At 40.1% G+C, this 23,976-nt stretch overlaps 1 protein-coding gene across 4 annotated transcripts in view; it reads right to left on the bottom strand.

The window, feature by feature from the left end:
- Positions 1-23,976, bottom strand: part of TXNRD1 (thioredoxin reductase 1) — a 60,733-nt gene that overhangs the window by 1,317 nt on the left and 35,440 nt on the right. For all 4 annotated transcript variants that reach the window (XM_068559867.1, XM_068559865.1, XM_068559866.1 and 1 more), the window contains 3 exons: positions 18,011-18,118; positions 12,427-12,522; positions 8,725-8,859 (listed from right to left, as the gene is read on the bottom strand). In XM_068559867.1, the coding sequence (XP_068415968.1) occupies positions 8,725-8,859; positions 12,427-12,522; positions 18,011-18,118 (339 nt within the window). The remainder of the gene's footprint in view (positions 1-8,724; positions 8,860-12,426; positions 12,523-18,010; positions 18,119-23,976) is intronic.

Raw genomic sequence — 23,976 nt, 5'->3', positions numbered from 1 at the left:
GATAGCTCTAATTCTTCCATTTCTCACTGAAGAGTATTCAATTACTATAGTATACGACATCATATTAGAGTATAGTATATATACTATAGTAGTGGTCCCCAACCGTTACGGCACCAGGGACCGGTTTCGTGGAAGACAATTTTTCCATGGATGGAGCGGGGCGGGCAGGAAGGGGGTGATGGTTCAGGGAGTAATGCAAGCGATGGGGAGTGGGAGATGAAGCGTCCCTCGCTCACCTCCTGCTGTGTGGCCTGGTTCCTTCCTAACAGGCCATGCCCAGGGGTTGGGGATCCCTGTACTATAATATTCAATTACTCAAATAGTGAGTATATTACAAATTACATACCCAGGCTCCTTTTGCTGGCCACTCAAGCTATAACCAATATGCTATCTGCAATGTGCTGTGACACTCTGGTACATCTCCCTGTGCCTGGAGCTAGAGGTACAATTGCTGGGTGGGAGGGCAGGTGCAACTCTGACTTGGCTAGACTTCCAAAGTGCCTGACCAACTGATGCTCTCATATGCAGTGACTGACAAGTTCTCCTGGTTTCACATCCTTGAAACATTGGTCCTTGTGGACTTAGAGCCTAAGATCTTTAGGTGGCTTTGATTTGCTACTACTCAGGATTGCCCATACAAAAAAAACAAGGCCTCTCAAACCTTAAAGCCTGTTCACGCTGATTAAAATACACGGAAATTACAGATTCTAATTTGGCAGGTCTAGGGTGGGGCCCAGGAATCTCATTTTTATCAAGAGTCCCAAGTGATTCTAATGCAGGTTGCCTAAAGACCACAGATTAGAACTTCTTCAGGAACACCAGTGTAGGCAACGCACTGAGAATTTAACGCAAAGTCCAAAGCCTAGAAGCCCACTGCATGGTAAACTAACCATTGGTTGCTTAACTTTGTAGTTTCCCCAAACAGGAAACCTGCAGCTCTCCTACAGTCTATCTGTAACAGTAACTCTCTAAATTGCCAAATCCAGAGGACACCTTGCCACTTTCATTTCTCAGCCTCTCTGGAGCATTTCTTGTTGTCAATCTCACTGACCTTCTAACAATTCTTTCTTCTTTTTGTTTCCGTGAAAGCACTCTTTCCTGTTTCCTTCTTTTGTGGCTATTCCTCAGCCATGGCTTAGAAGTGTGCTGCTGAAACACTGGTTTTTTTTTTTTAAATAAATTTATTTATTTATTTATTTTTGGCTGCATCGGGTCTTGGTTGCTGCACGCAGGCTTTCTCTAGTTGTGGCGAGTGGGAGCTACTCTTCGTTGCACAGGCTTCTCATTGTGGTGGCTTCTCTTGTTGCGCAGCACGGGCTCCAGGCACGCGGGCTCAGTAGTTGTGGCTCGCGGGCTCTAGAGCACAGGCTCAGTAGTTACGGCACACGGGCTTAGCTGCTCCACCGCATGTGGGATCTTCCCCCCGGACCAGGGCTTGAACCCATGTCCCCTGCAGGCGGATTCTTAACCACCGTGCCACCAGGGACGTCCCTGAAACACTGATTTCCCCCAGCCCTTAGGGTGGTCAGAGCCCCAGGGCGGGTGGGCTCCAGAACCAGGTGCCTGATCTGCTTATTCCAGTGTGCTGCCCAAACAATGCCACCGTCCACACGTGCACATGCATGAACAAGGCCAGGCAGCATGGCCCTAGGGGTCCTTCCTCAGCTCTCTCCCCTTTAGATGCTTTCGTCATGGTCTCATTCAGGCAACTACTCCCTTTTAGGCAGATGGCTCCCGGTGAATGGCAGCGCCACTACTTGATTGACCAGGCCACGTGCCACGTATCTAGAATTGACCCTTAATTCCTCTATTTCCATTACTGCTGATGTATCATCAATTAATAAGTCTTAGATATTTTGCTTCTTTTCTGTCAAATCTGATCCCTCTTCATGTTAACCCTGACTGAACTGTGAGATTTTTGTTAGTTTCCAAAACATATGGTGCCTTCACCTCCCTGTGATGACACTGTGTGGACCGCACATTATACATTCCCGCCCTACTGGACACGGACATGGGGGGCCGGGGCTTGCTCTGGCCAAGGACACACGTGGAAGTGGGAAGCATCACTCCTGAACAGAAGCCTTGGGCACCAAGGTGCTTTTCCTATGCCTCCTGTCCCTCTGCCATTCAGCCAGCTGTGCCCCCAGGAGAGGCTGCCCCACCAGCTGGGCCCTGGAGTGATGATGGAATTGGAGCTGAGCTGCAGCTGCTCCGAGATGACCTTAGCACCCAACAAGGAATAAACCTCTGTTTTTACAGGCCAAAAAACCCCAAACAAAATCGCCACCCAAACTGATCATCTCTGCTGCCCAGGCATGAAGACATAAAAGGACTTGGTGTAAAATCAATTAAACTTAGAAACTTATTTGGCTACTGAATACAATTAAGATTTCAATCCAAACCTTTTCGGTCACACCAAGTAAGCTGAAAGGTAACTCTAGTAAGATTCTGCAGAGTCCATCTGTCCTACTCTAACCCAGACCGACCTTTGAGAACCACTGAGTAAGTGTCATGCTGAGACAGGAGGCCATGGCTGATGTGGGAGAGAGCCCAGTGGAAGCGAGACTCATCAAGTGCTTGTACCACTGTCAGCACACCTGGACACGCTTTCTGGTCAGCTGCATTCTCTGATTCCTGAGAAACAACTGGTCTCCTGATTTTTAATACAAAGAGGAAAGAGCACAAGAAATCGAGGCCACTTTGACTTGTATAGGTCAAAGCAACAGGAATCAGCATCAAAAATACTAGTGAATAAAAGGGGAAAATACTTTTGTGTAAAGGAGGAACAAGACTGAGAAAAACCCGTGGTCTATTTTAGCCTTAAAAGCAGCAACAAAGCCTTTTGTCTTCCTATATATCAGCAGCACCTCAAAAAAGTCAGACCCAAGTAATAATGGCTAGTAAAACATTTAAAGTATGAACCCAGAAGAAAAATGTGTGAACAACTCGCATCCAAAAAAACAGTAATTATAACAACAAAAGGTTCGTCCTTATTAATAAAGATATGTGAAAATCCTTGAAATAGTTATCTTTCATACTTATTAAAGAAAAAGTTACACTGAATTTTGCAACCTTTTCATTCGCACTCAAATTCAACGCTGATGACAATGTAAACTAGTACAATTCTTTTTTGAAAAGCAATACAACTCCTTTGTTTAAAAAATGTGTGACTAAAAAAAAAAAAAATGTGTGACTGTGGATGAGGACAGAAAGATAATATGCGATAATGAAAATAGCTATGTTCGGATGATGGTATCACGGGCAATTTAAAATACCATCAAACATGCTCTCTTTCCAATTTTTATAAAGGAAGAAAAATAATGAGGCAGGGAATACATTAAAGCAAATTCCAGGCTTGTGAATTTGCAAGCTTATGTTTTATTTCTCAGGAATTCATTTAGAAATAGAACTTGTAGGACATGTGGTTAAAAAACTAAACCCATCAAAAATGGAAACAAATTAAGGGGGGAAAAAAGAGCTCTTACCAATAGCCAGGACATGGAAGCAACCTAAATGTTCATAGACAGATGAATGGATAAAGATGTGGCACATACATACTATGGAATATTACTCAGCCATAAAAAGGAACGAAATTGAGTTATTTGTAATGAGGTGGATGGACCTAGAGTCTGTCATACAGAGTGAAGTAAGTCAGAAAGAGAAAAACAAATAACCGTATGCTAACGCACATATATGGAATCAAGTTACTGATGAACTTAGTGGCAGGGCAGGAATAAAGACACAGACATAGAGAACGGACTCGAGGACACGAGGACACGGGGGCGAGGCGGGGGAAGGGGAAGCTGGGACGAAGTGAGAGAGTGGCGTGGACATACGTATGTTACCAAATGTAAAATGGATGGCTAGTGGGAAGCAGCTGCATAGCACAGGGAGATCAGCTCGGTGCTTTGTGACCACCTAGAGGGGTGGGATAGGGAGGGAGGCTCAAGAGGGAGGGGATATGGGGATATATGTATGCATATAGCTGATTCATTTTGTTGCACAGCAGAAACTAACAACATTGTAAAGCAATTATGCGCCAATAAAGATATTTAAAAAAAAAAAAGAGCTCTTATCTATTTTTCTTACACTGGAAAACATGCTGATGTTAAAGAGGTGGGGGAAGCCGAACTGCTGTTGTTGGTTAGTCTAAACGGAAAAACTGATGGGGTCAATTCTTACACAGATTTTATACGTGCAGAGCTGCTTTAGAATTTTCATAAAAATACATTTTAAAAAAATGAGCAGAGGCAGCTTTTCGATCCCAGCACAAAGAACACTCACAAAAGGGCAAATGCGGTAGGCATGTACCTCACACATTTCTTATCTGGCCAACACCTCCCAGCCTCACAAGACCCCCTTCACTGAAGACTGTGATTATGCTGACTATTAATAAAACAAAACTTCTGATGTCTGGCACTAAAAGTCATTTTAAGACATTTCACAGGGTCCTCTCTCTGATGCTCCTTCTTCTTGAGCCATTTTTTTTTCTCTACAAATAAACTTAAGTTGAAATTATTACTCAAAATGATGTGTAATCAGTTTCCTATTCAACTATTACTGCTCAGATGTCCAGAATAAATTATCACCACACCGTCCTCACACTGAATAACGCTCGTGCCATCACTGACGCCCCAGGCCTTAAGACCCCCTCTCGTACTGACACCAAGGGGCCTTCAGTCAAAACAAGAGTAGTGCCGCCTCCTCCTCCAGCAATTCCAGAAGGAAACCCTTTGGAAACTATTTTGCTCCAAAAAGCAAAGCCTCCACTGAGGAATTCATCAACTTTTGTAAGCAATTACTTCTGAGAGCCAAAGGTTGTGCAACTGCCCAGGTTATTTTATCGAAATGGTACAGAAGAGTTCATTCAATGAATCATTCTGCAAACCACCCACAGCTGGCACGGGAGCCGGGCTAGTTCTGAACACTTGAAAGCAATGCCCAGGAGCAATTTTCAAATTATTACTGTTTCTAATCCATCCAATGGACTGACATTTGTGGAGTTTGATAAAAATTATTAGGAAACAAACTTTTAAAAGGCATGTAAAATTACAACCCCAATTTTCTATTATATTAGATACTGTCAAATTACCCTTTAAGTTTCTAAACCTTTTTCTTCATTTCCATCCTGACCTCATTATGGACTAGTAACAAACATTCTGTGGACTGCATTTTGAGTGGCACTCCTCTACAGCACATGGCTGTTTGCTAAAAAACAAACAGAAAAAACAACCAGTGGGTCCAATAGCAAATCCAATTACATACTATGCCAGCCAGAACTCAGCATTTAGCAAGAGTGTCCCTAAAAATCCCCTACTGATCAAATTTTACTTTCCCTCAATCAAGAAGCTTTAAGAAAGATTTCCACAGTCAGGATTTTGTCACAAGTGTTTGGTTTTTCAAAATCTAGTTTCTAAGCAAGTTGCTCAAAACCAGAGGTAAAATAAATCACCAGAGGAGCTTTCTCGAAATATACCTCCTTCCTCCAACTCCCCTCTCCCCAAAATACAGTAATGATGACTTTTTAGTCAAGCCACATCTTCTGTAATGAAATACCCTGGGGAAAACCAGCTAACACACGCAGTTACTGAGTATCTGCCGAATGCCAGGGACTCCCCTAGACACTTTCCGCACAGCACGGGCCACTGGCCCTGTGAGTTACAGCATCTCCACGTCAAATGCTGTGGGAAGGTGTGCAGAGCATCGTCTGCACTGCGTGGTGCCTCGGAAGCCAGCCAGCCTGAGTTTGGATCTCGGTTCTGCCACTTCCAAGCTGCCAGGTCACTCAACCGCTCTGTCCTCAATTCCCTTGGGTGTCAAATGGAGGCACTCCTGCCACCCGCCCCGTGGGGTTCCTGTAAGGACTAATAAGTGAGTCAGCACGAGGAGGGCAGGGTCCTGACAGTCAGTAAGCCCTCAGGAACCTCGGCGCTTCCGCAGTGGGATTCCCCGGGAAGCTGCTCTTTCTACGGCTGCTCCCTACTGCAAGCCGCGACCGCTCCCTACTGCAAGCCGCAAATGTGAACCACCCCCAGTTCTTCCCATTTCCAAACAGTGGGCTAGTGCGATCAACTCCATCTCCTATTCCCTCTCGCCTGGACCGTGTCTTCTGACACACACTGCCACGACCCCGGTTCAGGGCCCTGCCCCCACCCGCCTCCAGGCGTGCCTCGGGGGACCTCTCCCCACAGCGCAGCCGGAGGGATTTCTCTCAGTAAGGTGTCTGATCACGTTCCCCCCACCCCCCAACCCCGACCCAGCTTTAAACCTCTCTCAGCTGAACTGCAATGGCCCCCGGATAAAGTCGAAATATCCTGCCTTGGTTTTTGAGGCCATGACCTTCCTACCTACTTCTCCAGCCTAATTTTATTGTTATTTTTTTTTACCCCTCTCTGAGCTCTTCAAGCTACAGCAGTACTGAGGGACTTTCAGGTCCCTGAATAAGCCATGATCTCTCCCACAGAGTTCTCTTATTTGGTGTTCCCTCTGACTGGCTAACACCAATGCAGTCTCTTCCTCTTAGGCAAGAACCACCCCGCAACCTGTCCCAAACCCCACTTGACACGAGCCCCGACCCTAGGACTCGTCACACTGGACTGTCACTGGCACTTCCCTCACCCGCCTCCCTGCTCTGACTCACATCCTAAATCCTTGCTGCTCCCCAGTGCCCGGCACAGTGCCAGGCACATGGCTGCACAACAGATGTGCTCAGGGAGTGACAAAATTGCATCCAGGGTTTTCATCTCGTTAATCAGCTGCCAGCTTGGAAAAAAGAAAAAGAAAAAAGCCCTATCAGAGGAGTAGAACATTCACCTCTGAGCTTCAACGTCATAAGAGAACCAACAGGTGGAGAGGCACAGTGGCAAACATCAAGACTTAAAAAGGGTTCCCATGGTGCCAGGTGTACTGCGGGAGCAGGCCTTTGGCTGATCTCCCTGCAGGCCCGGGCTTCAGGAGGACACCTGCCTCTTCACTGCACCTCTCTGCCCAGCTGGCAGTCATCCTGCCAAGATGCTGCCGCGCTCTCACTGCTGCTGGGTCACAACACAACACGACACGACACGATACAACACAACCAAGTGAGGCGGCAGGAGGCAAGCACACGTCAGCCTTTTCAACCAGCCCACTGAAAACCGAATTCAGATTAAAAAATTAGACACTCGCATAACCAAGTTGGGAAGTTACGTCTTTATCCCTGTTGGAGATGACTGTTGTTATTTTTAAGTATCTTAGACTTTTAAATATACTCACTGTCGTGGGTTGAATTAAGTCTCCCAGAAAGATGTTCAAGTCCTAAGCCCTGGTACTGTGCACATGACCTTATTTGGAAACAGGGTCTTTGCAGATGTAACCAAGTTAAAATGAAATCATGCTGGATCAGCGTGGGCCCTAATCCAATGACTAATTATCCTTACAATAGGAGGGAAATTTGGCCTAGATACACAGGAGATAAGATCACTTGAAAAGCGGAGGCAGAGACTGGAGTGATGCATCTACAAGCCAAGAAATGTCAAGGCTTGTCAGCAACCCCAGAAGCTGAAGCGGCAAAGAAGGCATCCTCTCTAGAGCGCCTTTGAAGGGAGCACAGCCCTGCTGACACCCTGATTTCAGACTCTAGCCTCCAAAACTCTGAGAGGATAGATTTCTGTTGTCTTCAAATGCCCAGTTTGTGGTGGTTTGTTACATCAGCCCCAGGAAACTAACACACTAAGTGTTCTTGAAAAAAAAAAAAAATTAAGTTAATTGGCTCCTTCCCTAGACAGTCTCAGTCATTACACTGAATAAAAGACATACTGCCTGTTCTTTAAGAGCTTTTAAAATCTATTCTCTTTTCAATTTTTATTTATAATTTTTGAAATTTAGTTTTACTTCACAAGAACAACAGTTTTCAAAAAAAAGAAAAAAAAAAAACCACACAGAACAGAAACACAGAACAAAACAACACACACACAAAGTTTTCTATGAATAATACCACTAAACAGGTGCATATTAATACAGAGGAAGACACTATCCCTACTCAGGGAAAAGGCAAAGAAAAAGGAAATGAGAACATTTTTCCAGGCTGCAATTCTCAGCTCCATACCTAAGCCTCTTTATGAGATAACCTCTCCCCACCTCCAAGTTCTCCAGCTAGACGCTTTTTTGGTTTCCAGGCCCTACTTAGTGGTATCACAATATTCGACTCTTGGAATGAGCACTGACAGGCATGAAGAAACACTGACACCCAGAGGCCCACACTGGTCAATTTCCAGTTCTACTGCCATTTGCTTGATCTTTTACAAGCCTCACTTTCATTCTCATTCTTTGATGTCAAAAGCTCACAAGGTAGACATCATTTAGCCTCCAGGTAGCTCAGGGATAACTAGGATTGATGCTCTTTCTGGGTACGAACGGCATTATTAGCTGACTGCCATGAAAATAATTTAGGACACATGATAAATAAAAGATTTGAGGCACATCTCTATAAAGCACTCTCACCATTTTTACCATTTAGCATGACGGTACTATCCGGTTACCAGGAATGAGAAACACATGAAAGAGAAAAAATCATTTCTAGAGACAAGGCTTCCTTTTGAGATATTCTCCATCACTAATAAGCTCTAAGGAGGTAAAAGTAGCTCGAGTACATTAGAAAGAACACTAGCTGCAGAGTCCTAGATCTGCCCCCTGTAAGCCAGGTGACGGTCACTTTGAAACAGAGCCTTTAAAACGTTAGCGACCCACCTCTGCGCAGACGGGGTGGATTCCGATGGTGCCGTCCAGCTGGTCTTTGGTCAGCCCGCACTTGAGAGCTGCTGCGAAGCCCTGGGTAACTTCTCCAGCATTTGGACCCAGTATGTGGAAGCCCACAACACGTTCCTAAGGTACAAAAAAGTAATACAATTATGCGGCTTTCCCCCCGCTTAACAGACTGGAATATTTCCCCAGTCTAATCTAAAACCCCCATTCAGAAATGGCCAAGGTTTATACTACTGCTTGCTGCTAAAAGCTGTCTAGGCTGAAGATACTCCAACATGGGCCAATACAGAGTGTGTGGTGACATCAAGCAAGAAGGAAAAGACAGGAATCGGCCATGGATGATGATGAGGAAAAACAAGAAAAGCAAAAATGTGTGCAACCCCATAAGCACCAATATGTTCTGGAAAATGTTTTCAAAGGGCTGCTCCATTGTGCCCTCATCTCCTCTATCTGATTGTCTCAAAGCTCCAGATAAACGACCTGTGGTAGCTGAAACATTTAAGAGCAATCATTCAAATTAAAAAATCATTTACACTAAAGTTTTGGGGGTAGATAGCACAGACTTAAGATCCTTCCAATGTGAAAACATTTTTTAAAAAAATTTTTTATTGGAGTATAGTGGTTTACAACGTTATATTAGTTTCAAGTGTACAGCAAAGTGAATCAGTTATGCATATACCTATATGCACTTTTCTGGATTCTTTTCCCATATAGGCCATTACAGAGTATTGAGTAGAGTTCCCTGTGCTATACAGTAGGTCCTTATTAGTTATCTATTTTACATATAGTAGCGTGTATTATGTCAATCCCAATCTCCCAGTTTATCACCCCCCCCCTTACCCCCTGGTAACCACAAGTTTGTTTTCTACATCTGTGACTCTATTTCTGTTCTGTAAGTAAGTTCATTTGTACCCTTTTTTTTAGCTTCCACATATAAGCAATATCATATGATATTTGTCAATCTCTATGAATGAAAGCAAGGAAAAAAAATATTTGGCAACTCTGAAATACCTGTGTGGGAATTATTTTGGATAAATTCTAAATCCCAAACTCAGGCTACCTCTGCCAAGAGCAGGGAAGCAAGCCTGTTGCGTTCTACTGCACAGACTTTCCGAGCCAGCTCGGGGCTACTGCATCCAGTCCAGCACCCTCACAACAGACCAGGTAGCTCAGGCGGTGAGGTGCAGAGCCTTATCTAAGGTGCAGTGCTCCTGGAAACAAACAGGAAGGGCATTCTGTATGTGATACATTCCATGTTAGGCTCTTACATTATTCATCCTGACAGTCAGGGGTTGTGTATATGGATAAATAAAGCACAAAATATACTAGGCTCTTAAAATATGCTAGATTTACATGTAATAATATGGATAAATCTCAAACTGAGATTCAAAAAAAAAAAAAGTGCAGGCTTCTATTTAGCTGAGGATACCACTCTTCTTTAAACCACATTGTATGACATTTATGGTAAGTAATAGGCAGCAAACATATAAAAATATGAACAGGTGAGAGAGTCCAACTTGAGGACTGTGCTGCCTCTGGAGTAGGGAAGGAGTGAGGGGTAGAGGATCAAGAAAGAATATGAAAGACAGCACCGGCACCAGCTAGTGGTTAACAGCATGGATTCTACGTTGCCTGGGACTGAATTCCAGCTCTGCCATTAACTAGTAAGTACCCTGGCACAACTACTTAACTTCCACGCTTCAGTTTCCTCGTCTATGAATGCGGATAACAATAGCACATACCTCATAGGGTTATGTAAGGATTAAATAAGTTCATACATGTGGACCATTAAGTAGTCCCTGGCACATTTCAAGTGTTCAATTACATATAGGCTATTATAAACTGCCTCTGTGATGGTTTATCTCTGATAAGAGAAAAGCTCTGAAGCAAATACACCAAAATGTTAATATTCATTTGAGTCTGGATGGTAGGTACATTCCCCATCCCTTTCTGTAAATTTTAAATATTTCGTGTAAAAAAAGAGTAGCTCACAAAAAGCATAAAAGCCTGGTAAGCAAGTATTATCTAAAACCAAGCACATTTAGACGGTGTGAAGTGACCGACTCAAAATGAATAAAGCAAGCCCCAAGGATGGTCAAGTTCCAGAAGCAAGTTTTTGTACGAGACAGCTCATGACAAAAGAGCAATGACAAGTATTCGTCTCTTCTAATACTATCTTTTTTAATGAAAATAACTGACAACAATGTCATCCTATTTATCGCCTCAGTCATTTTACTTAAGGTGAGTTTACCGGTAATGAAAATTATTTTTCACATTATATAAAAAATGCCATTATTAGGGGCTTCCCTGGCGGCGCAGTGGTTGAGAGTCTGCCTGCCGGTGCGGGGGACACGGGTTCGAGCCCTGGTCTGGGAGGATCCCACATGCCGCAGAGCAGCTGGGCCCGTGAGCCACAATTGCTGAGCCTGCGCGTCTGGAGCCTGTGCTCCGCAACGGGAGAGGCCACGATAGTGAGAGGCCTGCGCATCGCGATGAAGAGTGGCCCCCACTTGCCGCAACTGGAGAAAGCCCTCGCACAGAAACGAAGACCCAACACAGCCAAAAATAAATAAATAAAAATTTTAAAAAAATATATTAAAAAAAATGCCATTATTAAAAAATAATATGCCATTATATAAAAAATGCCATTATTTTCACATTATACAAAAAATGCCATTATATAAAAAATGACATGGCAGTTCAAAAAAAAAAGGACAAAACAACTGGATACAGTTAAAATTAAAGACTTGCTTGTGTGAAAGAAACTTTTGAGGTTTCATTGATTGCCTTGTGCAAATGAAGTATCTCTTGCTAGACACGAGGCTGCCAATGAGAACGTCTGACATTTTCTCCTTTTCTCCTTTCTCTTCTACAGTAGCATGGTATCTAATGTATACTCATACAAATGACTTTTTTAAAACTTATGTCTAAAAAGTTAAAACTCTACATGGAATTGTTCTCTATGTCAACTCTGTATAGCTTGTTAGATGCATCTATGATGATCTTTTTTGTAGAGGATCCAGGTTTTCCTAGAACCTTGGGTTCTACAAAAAGCAATCTGCAACTGTGCTGTGTACAGTGGCAGTTTCTAAACAGGATACATCAGTTAATTATACTCAAATCCCAAGATAAGAAAATGAGTTTATTAGCCTTTTAACATATGGATTCTTTAGCACTGTTTATAGTTTTACTGGGGACACTTTTTTTAAAAGATCTCAGCTAAGTTAAAAATACCAATTCTCATAAAGATTCAATCCACATAGGTGAGGGATATCAGGAGGTACAAACTTCCAATTACAAAATAAATCAGTCACCGGTATGAAGTGTACAGTGTGGGGAATATAGTCAGTAATTATGTAATATCTTTGAACGGTGACAGATAGGATACAAACTTGGGTTATTACTGTTCTTTTTTGTTTTGCCATTATTTGTAGACAGTCGATGGCTTCACTGGTCCCCTCTAATAAACACAAGCAGTTCTCAAGTTGTCCCTCTGGTTCCTTCCTCCAGAAAGTTCTGACTGCCTGCCCACTACATCCACTGCAGAGGGGAGTCAAGCAGTGTCATCATGGGCCTCGCCCTGGGATAATGTCCCAACAGGAGACCTACAGGTTGAACACTAAAGGAATGCAATGTGTGTACCATGTGAAAAATTAGTAGAAAGGAGTAAATAAGATTAGCACTTACACTGTCTTTGATATTGCAGACTATTTTTGCATAACATTTGTTGTTATCTCTTGATGGAATCGTCCATTCCAATGGCCAAAAGTAACTATGGAAAACCTAAGAAGAGGGAAGCACAATTTAGACCCATCATCTTAAGAAGTATGTCTGTCAAACATGAGTTGTGGTATGAAGACGGTGGAGGCTCTTTAATGTTTAATTATTAGACTTTCATTAAACAATAAAATTCATGGAATACATAGGAACCTGGTCAGAAGGTAAATAACTTTAAACTCATAGTTGACAAGCCCTTTTGCTATAAGCTCATCCCTTAATTACATTTAATTACATTTCAACCTCCAACGAATAAACCTCATGTAACAACAAGAGCAAACAAATGAGAGAAAGAAGCCATGTAATTACTTGCTGTCTTGCATTAGGAAAAAAACAAAACAAAAAAACACCATCTGTCTACCTCATAGAATTGACAACTTTGGGCAAGAAACAAGTAAGGTGCCAGGAACAATTATAGCAATTATCTAGTTCTCTTACTTAATACCTCCAAAAACATTTTCTCCTCTGAAATTATTCACCAAAAGTACTGAAGGAGAGAAGGAAGGAGGGAGGGAAGATGGTTGATAGAAGGGCAAACAGACATCCTTACTGATATTTCATAAACTTAAGTCTTGGATGACTAAAGGGATTTTTTTCTCCTCCAACTGCTAGCCTCAATTCAAAACATACATGGTTGGCAGGACCTTTTAAAAACGCACTGATTATGTAAACATTATATAACATTCTTTTATCTTGTAATATGATGTGATTTTTTTTTAATGTGGGTCATTACAATACTGAATGTGTAGTACTGCAACAATTACACCCAGAAAACATTGATTAAAGCAATTACCCCCAAAGGCTAACAGCTGCTGCGTTGTAAACATGAGCCTATGAGTAACTGTTTCCTATTTCCCTTGCATTTCACAAGATTTCAACTCAAATGCATTGTTTTTATAATAAAAAATGCAAATTCTAATAAAACGAATGCCAAAGATTATCTGTGAAGAAATACAGAATATATATATTAAGAACCTTAAAATTTAAATACCTTCTGATAACAATCTATCCTCAGCAAAAAATCAGAGAAAGAGACACTGAGTAGCAAAGAGGTTCAAAATTCTATTTATAACAGTGAAAAACTGTAAATAATCTAATAAAAGAAAGGTTTACCAAATTACCATACAGCACCCCTAAAAGGAAATATTGAACAAGTCATTTTTAAAAGCGGTGTTTTTAGAGGGAAATTGCTTGTGACTTAACATTAACTGTAAAGTACGACAGGAAACTGCACATAACTTAATCATGCTTAAACTAAAATATATATACCTACACAAAATTATACACACACACAATATATAACATATAAATACTTAGAGATTAGAATATGCAAAAATATTAATAGCCGTTACCTTTTCATGAATTAAAATTTCTGTTTTCATATTTTCCTAATTTTTCAAATTTCCTATGAGGATATACTATTTTTTACAATCAGAAAAGAAGTGTGTTTCTGTTTTTGTTTTGTTTATATATAGATTTTTAAATTTCACTTGATAACAAGACTTTCATTCACTGTACAATCACTAATAGACACAATATCTAGAAATATTACAGACAGGCAAACAAGTGAAATTTGATATTTTAGGCTGAAAATCAGAAAGAGGTTTGGCTGTCACATGTAGAAAGCTCCTATTTAATACAGTCAACTCATGTTTAGCATTCCTAATGGAAAAGATGAACATAACAAATTATATCATTTTATTATTTTTCAATCCAAAAACTAACTTTCCTAATTTTAGAATGCAACCTGTGATTTTATTAAAAAAAAAGATAAGAAGGATTGCCTTCCAAAGCATGTTGGCTTTAGGATAATATTTTATTTTACTTTTTTTTGAATTTTTGAACTTTTTTGTTTTGTTTGTTTTTTTTTTTATACTGCAGGTTCTTATTAGTCATCAATTTTATACACATCAGTGTATACATGTCAATCCCAATTGCCCAATTCAGCACACCACCATCCCCACCCCACCGCAGTTTTCCCCCCTTGGTGTCCATATGTCTGTTCTCTACATCTGTGTCTCAACTTCTGCCCTGCAAACCGTCTCATCTGTACCATTTTTCTAGGTTCCACATACATGCCTTAATATACGATATTTGGTTTTCTCTTTCTGACTTACTTCACTCTGTATGACAGTCTCTAGATCCGTCCATGTCTCTACAAATGACCCAATTTCGTTCCTTTTTATGGCTGAGTAATATTCCATTGTATATATGTACCACCTCTTCTTTATCCATTCGTCTGTCGATGGGCATTTAGGTTGCTTCCATGACCTGGCTATTGTAAATAGTGCTGCAATGAACACTGGGGTGCATGTGTCTTTTTGAATTATGGTTTTCTCTGGGTATACGCCCAGTAGTGGGATTGCTGGATCATATGGTAAATCTATTTTTAGTTTTTTAAGGAACCTCCATACTGTTCTCCATAGTGGCTGTATCAATTTACATTCCCACCAACAGTGCAAGAGGGTTCCCTTTTCTCCACACCCTCTCCAGCATTTGTTGTTTGTAGATCTTCTGATGATGCCCATTCTAACTGGTGTGAGGTGATACCTCATTGTAGTTTTGATTTGCATTTCTCTAATAATTAGTGATGTTGAGCAGCTTTTCATGTGCTTCTTGGCCATCTGTATGTCTTCTTTGGAAATGTCTATTTAGGTCTTCTGCCCACTTTTGGATTGGGTTGTTTGTTTTTTAATATCGGGCTACACGAGCTGTTTATATATTTTGGAGATTAATCCTTTGTCCATTGATTCATTTGCAAATATTTTCTCCCATTCTGAGGGTTGTCTTTTTGTCTTGTTTATGGTTTCCTTTGCTGTGCAAAACCTTTGAAGTTTCATTAGGTCCCATTTGTTTATTTTTCTTTTTATTTCCATTACTCTAGGAGGTGGATCAAAAAAGATCTTGCTGTGATTTATGTCAAAGAGTGTTCTTCCTATGTTTTCCTCTAAGAGTTTTATAGTGTCCAGTCTTACATTTAGGTCTCGAATCCATTTTGAGTTTATTTTTGTGTATGGTCTTAGGGAGTGTTCTAATTTCATTCTTTTACATGTAGCTGTCCAGTTTTCCCAGCACCACTTATTGAAGAGACTGTCTATTCTCCATTGTATATCTTTGCCTCCTTTGTCATAGATTAGTGGACCATAGGTGCGTGGGTTTATCTCTGGGCTTTCTATCTTGTTCCATTGATCTATGTTTCTGTTTTTGTGCCAGTACCATATTGTCTTGATTACTGTAGCTTTGTACTATAGTCTGAAGTCAGGGAGTCTGATTCCTCCAGCTCTGTTCTTTTCCCTCAAGACTGCTTTGGCTATTCGGGGTCTTTTGTGTCTCCATACAAATTTTAAGATGATTTGTTCCAGTTCTGTAAAAAAATGCCATTGGTAATTTGATAGGGATTGCATTGAATCTGTAGATTGCTTTGGGTAGTACAGTCATTTTCACAATATTGATTCTTCCAATCCACAAACATGGTATCTCTCTCCACCTGTTGGTATCATCTTTAATTTGTTTCATCAGTGTCTTACAGTTTTCTGCATACAGGTCTTTTGTCTCCCTAGGTAGGTTTATTCCTAGGTATTTTATTCTTTTTGTTGAGTGGTAAATGGGAGTGTTTCCTTAATTTCTCTTTCAGATTTTTCATCATTAGTCTATAGGAATGCAAGAGATTTCTGTGCATTAATTTTGTATCCTGCAACTTTACCAAATTCATTGATTAGCTCTAGTAGTTTTCTGGTGGCATCTTTAGGATTCCCTAAGTATAATATCATGTCATCTGCAAACAGTGAGTTTTACTTCTTCTTTTCCAATTTGTATTCCTTTTATTTCTTTTTCTTCTCTGACTGCTGTGGCCAGGACTTCCAAAACTATGTTGAATAATAGTGGCGAGAGTGGACATCCTTGTCTTGTTCCTGATCTTAGAGGAAATGCTTTCAGTTTTTCACCATTGAGAATGATGTTTGCTGTGGGTTTGTTGTATATGGCCTTTATTATGTTGAGGTAGGTTCCCTCTATGCCCACTTTCTGGAGTTTTTATTATAAATGGGTGTTCAGTTTTGTCAAAAGCTTTTTCTGCATCTATTGAGATGATCATATGGTTTTTATTCTTCAGTTTGTTAATATGGTGTATCACATTGATTGATTTGTGTATATTGAAGAATCCTTGCATCCCTGGGATAAATCCCACTTGATCGTGGTGTATGATCCTTTTAATGTGTTGTTGGATTCTGTTTGCTAGTGTTTTGTTGAGGATTTTTGCATCTATGTTTTTAATTTTTTTACACAACAGGTTCTTTTTTTTTTTTTTTAAATGAAAGCTTCTTTATTTATTTATTTTTGGCTGTGTTGGGTGTTCGTTTCTGTGCGAGGGCTTTCTCTAGTTGCGGCGAGTGGGGGCCACTCTTCATCGCAGTGCGTGGGCCTCTCACTGTCGCGGCCTCTCTTGTTGCGGAGCACAAGCTCCAGACGCGCAGGCTCAGTAGCTGTGGCTCACGGGCCTAGTTGCTCCGCGGCATTTGGGATCTTCCCAGACCAGGGCTCGAACCCGTGTCCCCTGCATTGGCAGGCAGATTCTCAACCACTGCGCCACCAGGGAGGCCCTATACAGCAGGTGCTTATTAGTTATCCATTTAATACATATTAGTGTAATATGTCAATCCCAGTCTACCAATTCATCAAGAAAAGAAGTGTTAATAATGTGTTACTGATAGACTGATATTACCTGCTACTACTAAAGCATATAATAAAGAAAAGATTAAGAAATTTAAAATAGACTTTTATATTACAAAATTTACTCTGATTCACAAATCTGGTCTTTTAGAAGGTTTTACTGGAAACTTTTTTCCCAAGTGATTTAAAACAGCAGACCCTTTGTGCAGCATTATTTGTATATATAAAAGTAGTTATTTCGTGTGCATTTTCCTTGACTATATACAGGATAAAAGGTGACTGGCAAAGTTAGTATAAATTAGAGGGTAATGGTAGAAAAACAAAGTTAGTAAGACAGTAGAAATGTAGGTACTTTTTAGTTTCCTTCCTTGTATTTTTAACCATATAAATAATAAAAAGAAACCAGTAAAAGTGGTTTTAAAAAGTAGAACTAAGTATTACTGGGTCAACTGATAAAACTGATAAATGGAAGGCAGGTCAGATAAAAGTATTGTATCAACATTACATTGTCTAGAAAACAGTAACCACTGTGTGGTTTATACAGGAAAATGTCCTTGTTCATAGGAAATACACATTAAAGTATTCAGGGGTAAAGGGGCATTCAACTTACTCTCAAATGGTTCAGGAAAAAGAAATACACACAGATGCACAAAGACAGAGGAAGAGAACATGCAAAGTATAAAACAAATGGGCAAAATGTTAATAATACATGAATCTGGATAATGGGTATACAGAAATTCTTTGGGCTATTTTTCAATTTCTCTGTATGCTGAAAGTTATTTTAAATTTTGGGGGGAAAAGTAGTAGTGAAGAGTAGAACTTTTACCTCAATATTTTCTTCCCCGAATTTCTCCACAGCCTTCTCTTCAGAAAGACCACAAGCACCATATTCCAAAGGAGTGAAAACGGTCGTTGGAACATTTTCATAGTCACACTGTTTCAAAATGGAGGTAAAGAGTTATGACAGAAGGAATTATAACTCAAAAGAGCATATACTTCAAAAAGGTTCAAATTTAGGAGAGGAAAGCAGACTAATAAAAACCTACTATGCTGACAACCATTAACTGATGTGATAAAATTTCAGCAGAGGTTTAAAGTCTGTTAATACTAGTCATGAATAAACGATTTGCATGCCTTCTCCACCCATCTACCAACAGATATTACAAGGACATACTTTCTCTCCCTTAAATAAAGCAGCCAAAAACAACACCAGTGCACCCAATGCTGAAAGTCTCCTATTATTAGTGGCAGAAGTTAACAGACTTTATTGGAAAATCAATCAGGCAATACAAATCAAGAGCCATAAAAACATTTAATAATTTTTGGCCCAATAACACCACTTTTAGAAATCTATAATAATAATTTAATATATAGCAAAAGCCACATGCATTAATTGAGCAATGCCGCAGTTCTCATCAATAGTGGCAATATTGGAGTGGCTTTAAATTGCAATTAAGGAAGTGATTCTGTAGTACATATTTTTTTTTTGTAGTACATATTTTCAATGCAATCTTATGCAGCCATTAAAATGGTAATGAAGACCACAGCAACAGAAAAGTTCATGATTATGACAGTATTTCCAAAGCACATTTTAATAGGCATAGATGACGGAAGGGTTCTGAAGTCAAACAAGTTTGTAAAATGCTTTATTAAGCAAATAAACAGGTTTCTCAACTATCAGATTCCTCAGAGCCTTTGATATGTTGATGTGAATTGTGAAAAATGTAATTATAGAAGTGCCAAATATGTTTGCCAATGCTATTTGGTAAAAACCTACCCAGTCACATTTGGACATAGAGGTGAAGCCTAAATTTAAGGTAAGCACTTAAAATATGAAAAATACAATTCTCCCTCCCTAACACAGTAGGGTGAAATTTTTAAAATGTGCCTCCCTCTAGAAATAGCATATATAGTCTTTTTTCTCTAAACAGAGCACAAATCCTTGGAATTCCGATTCAAAAGTAAAGGCAGACATCCGCTTACAGCCATAATGGACCAGGTTTACTTCCTGTTTTAAACAACTAAAGAACGGGACAAATATGAAATACTTTTTAAGACACTGGCTGGTAGGGTGTGCAGCACTGTGGTCCCTGTGAGAAGGGAAACAAATGAGGTGAGACCAGCGATTGCTCTAGTCTCCTGCCCAGAGCAGTTTCCAGGGCTTGGTGCAAAGAGAGGGAACAGAGTGCAGGGTCTTTCTGAGTTATGGAGATAGAGATCCAAGTTCACGGAAGCCAATGTGGCCCGAAGCTGCAGGGCAGAACACCGAAGTGGGTGGAGCTGCACAAAGAGAACTTAAGATCTGCAGAGAGGGCCTCCTGAGATTTGGGCTGAGTACTGATCTGTAAATGGATGCCAGAGGAAAGCACTCAAGGGTGAGGAAAGAACCACTGGAAATCAGTGAGCCCCCAAATGACCAGAGCTCTTACAGGACGGGAATCAGTTTCTGTTCCCACAGGCCAGAGTAGAGAAAGAGTTCGTAGTAAGACGAACGGGGCAGGGTCCTTGGAAGGGTAACAACTGAGTAGTGGAACTAAATTGGGCCTAAATGAAAGGCTGCTGTTGGCAAACCCTAAAAAAGCTGAAAAGCAAGCTACACAAGGATAAAATTAATCCCTTGTAACATTAACGGGCCACCAGAACAAAGTCCAACACTATATAAAGGAATTCAACAAAACCCAGCCCCCAACAGTGTAAAATGCACAAAGTGCGCATCCAACCAAAGTAACACGACATGCAAATGAGCAAGAACACACAAACTAATACCAAGAGGAAAATCAATCAAAAGAAACAGACATTGCAAAAGAGATAAGGGGATTAACAGAAGACATTAAAAGAGCTATTATAGGGACTTCCCTGGTGGCGTGGTGGTTGGGAGCCTGCCTGCCAATTCAGGGGACACGGGTTTGATCCCTGGTCCGGGAGGATCCCACATGCCATGGAGCAGCTGAGCCTGTGTGCCACAGCTACTGAGCCTGTGTTCTAGAGTCCGCGAGCCATGGCTACTGAGCGCGCGTGCAGGAATTACTGAAGCCTGTGCACCTAGAGCCCGTGCTCCGCAACAAGAGAAGCCACCGCAATGAGAAGCCCGCGCACCGCAACGAAGAGTAGCTCCTGCTCGCTGCACTAGAGGGAGCCTGCGCACGGCGGCGGGGACCCAACACAGCCAAAGATAAATAAATAAATAAATAAATAGTTAAAAAAAAAAAAAAAGGAGCTATTATAAATGTGTTTTGTAGACTCAAGAAACTAGAGAAAAATAGGAATCCGCTGAGGAGAGAAAAGGAAACTATATTTTAAATAAGTAAAACTCGTAGAGATGAAAGAAACTGCTTGAAGTGCAAACTACACAGAATGGGATTTATATCCCAAGACAGTGCAAAACAAAAGATCAGTGGACTTGAAGACATTGCAATAGGCTCTCTAAAAAAATAAAGCACAGAAACAGGAAGAAAAAACATGAACAGAGCATTAGAGACCCATTGAGGGAACCAACATTCATTAATGTGAGGCTGAGGGGGAAAAAAAGAGGGGGAAAGCAGAAAAATTAACTGAATGGCTAAAAAATTTCCAAATTTGATGAAAACTATGAACAGATAAACCCCAAATCTCTACACACCACCAGCAGAATGCCAAAATATGCAATGAGCAAAATGCTAAAAAACTGATAAAAAGAAAATCTTGGGCTTCCCTGGTGGCGCAGTGGTTGAGAATCTGCCTGCCAATGCAGGGGACACGGGTTCGAGCCCTGGTCTGGGAAGATCCCACATGCCACGGAGCAACTAGGCCCGTGAGCCACAATTACTGAGCCTGCGCGTCTGGAGCCTGTGCTCCGCAACAAGAGAGGCCGTGATAGTGAGAGGCCCGCGCACCACGATGAAGAGTGGCCCCCGCTTGCCACAACTAGAGAAAGCCCTCGCACAGAAACGAAGACCCTACACACCCAAAAATAAATAAATAAATTTATTTTTTAAAAAAAGAAAATCTTAAGAGGAACAAAGATAAAAATGATGGCATATTCTCTTTAGAATCTATGCAACCAGAAGACAATGGGCAAATATTTAAATAAACACTGTAAATCTAGAATTCTATATTCAGCAAAAATATCTTCAAAAAAATAAAGGCAAAATAAACTTTAAAAAAAAAAAAAAAAGCCAAGGAACTCCCCTTGAGCAGACATGCACTAAACAATTGTTAAAGGAAGTTCTTCAGCAGAAAACGGTGTATCAAACGGAAATCTGGATCCACATAAAAGACATTTTTTCTCCTTGGTCTAAAAATTCAGTTTCCAATTGGCTTAAATAGACTATTGTGGCCTAGCCTGAGAAATGTAATCCTTCTTTCTAATACTTTATTTGGATAAAACACTTTGCAGTTTTCACGATAAACAACTTAATAAGCTTCTAGAACACAACCCATTCTCAAGTTGCAGATATGTGTACCGTGGTTTCTCTATAGTTTCCACATAAAATAGTTTTACGTTTACTGTAAAATTGAACTAATTTACAAAGCACCACCTTAAGTAATAATAAAGATGCTAACATTTGCTATTTGTGAAAATAAAAGTATTTCAAGTGTTTGAGAGCAATTCTAAAACAATCCAAGAGACAACTACTGGTCCTTGCAGATGACAGCTGGAGTGCCCATCACACTGGGTTCTAAAGCTGGTACATGTGCCTTATCATCTGGCTTTTTAAAGAGCTTAGTGGAATGTCCATCATCTACAGGCTGACTCAGCTTTATGATCTGTTCTGTTTTTAAAATGATAAAAACATTTTTTTTTCATTCCTTCATTTATGTATGTTCCCAAAATAACAGAATATTTAGTGGCAAATATTTTTAGCAGCTTTGAAAATGACTTTAATCATTATTGTTAAAAAGATTCATTTAAATTTTTCCAATATATTTTCCACTTCATTTTATTTAGTAGAAGCACCTCTGTACTTGGAGGTGGATTCTTTAAGTCTTGAGACATCTGCTCTATCCTCAGCACGTTTTATAATCCATACTTCCCAAATCTTCCTTATCTCTTAGACGATACATTTTCATGGTTAAGACAGCAGTACCTACAATCAGATGTGGACTGGATTTATGCCTTGGCTGCCTCCAAGCATTGTGACCTTGGACAATTACCTAATTTCCTGTAAGATGTCAGCATTTTCCACAGCTGCCCTAAGGTGGAACGAGGTATGTGTATACAGCACTTATTTATTAACACAGTGCCAAGCACGTCAAACATAGCTGCTCTCTGTCGCCTTTCCTCCCAACACTCTTATGAAGCAATGAATATGTTATCAATTTTGAGGGAAGGCACAAACACCCATGATTCAATTTGGGTTCTCTTAAGATCCCAGAACAGATTTAATTTAGGCAGGTGTTTATGTTAAGCTGAATTTTTCAACGGAGAGCTGCTCCTTTAAAAGGAAGGAAGGAAGGCAGATGTGGATCCTCTGACGTTCTCAGATATGTGGGAATGTTCTATTAATGCATACTGGGCAAAATTAAAAGGATTACGCAGTTCTTTAAAAACAAAACAAAAATGTGTAATTTCCCCAAATACAATTAACCTAGATATCTATTAGCATTTCAGCTTTGTTTACTATATTTGAAGGACAGACTGGTGAGATTTCAAACTCAGGGACTTAGCACCACCTGTTTACTTTCCTGTTCGGTAAAGCACTTGTCATATTAGTTAGACTAAAAACGGGGGGAAAAAAACAAACAACAAAAAAAGAGTCCTTTAATTTCAATTTCCATTAAACTCTGATGCTGATAAAAGCTTAAGGCACTTTAAGAAAGAATTTGCTCTACCTGGCCGATGCTAGAATACAGTACTATGCTCACACATAGAAGGATATGTCCAAAGTAAGTGGATTCACTAGATTTTTTTTTTTTAAGAAATTTTGTGCTACAATAATTTTAAATTTATTTAGTACCAAATTTTTGTATATTTGCCCTCTGGTTATTATTGGTATAAAAAAATCTCTTTCCGTTTTAGGAAATCACAAAGACTCAAGGTCAAAAACAAATTAAATGCACCTCACATTTTATTTCTGAACACCCCTTTCTTGGTTCACCATTACTCAAAAACTCCAACCGTTAAAGAGGTAGTTAAGTTTATTTCAAATAGTGATATGAACCAACTACTATTCCCTGGATGATCAGACAACCTTGGATTAAAAACCCTTTTTAACCTCAATCCTGTTATCCTCAAAACATAAGATTTTATCATGCTACAATCCAAACCAACTCCAGGTACATTCAAAATGCTTGTCACAAATTCTACTAGCAGTATTCTTTGAAGTTTCAGTTGCTGTGACCAAACTAAATCAATCCATGATAATTCATGCACAAGGAAAATGGGTAGTGACTAAATTCTTTACAATCGATATTTCTAGAATCCTTTTAAAAAAATATTTAGGGAAGGAACGTTGGTAATGGGCAGGGGATATAAGGGAAACCTCTATAACTTTCTCTAAATTTTGCTGTGAACCTAAAACTGTTCTTTAAAAAGTCTTAAAAACTAATTAGAGCATATTTATTCTTTTCTTGCCATCTAGTCCCATCAGACACACAACCAAGAGTTTCCATTTCCTGCAATGACTTTTAAAATTACTTACACATTCAACACTCCAAGAGCAGAAGATCTGTTTTTAGAAAGGACAGGGGAATAAAGCCTGAATATTGGTTTAAATAGTTCTGCACATTGACATTACTACCTAGATCCCCAAATCCTTTTGCAGCCTAGACAGGGGCCATAAAAAGATTTAGAAAATTATAACTCAAATTGGT

This window comes from Eschrichtius robustus, chromosome 13 (assembly GCF_028021215.1).
Source record: "Eschrichtius robustus isolate mEscRob2 chromosome 13, mEscRob2.pri, whole genome shotgun sequence".
NCBI classification, from domain to species: domain Eukaryota; kingdom Metazoa; phylum Chordata; class Mammalia; order Artiodactyla; family Eschrichtiidae; genus Eschrichtius; species Eschrichtius robustus.
This window is presented reverse-complemented; position numbering and strand designations above follow the sequence as displayed.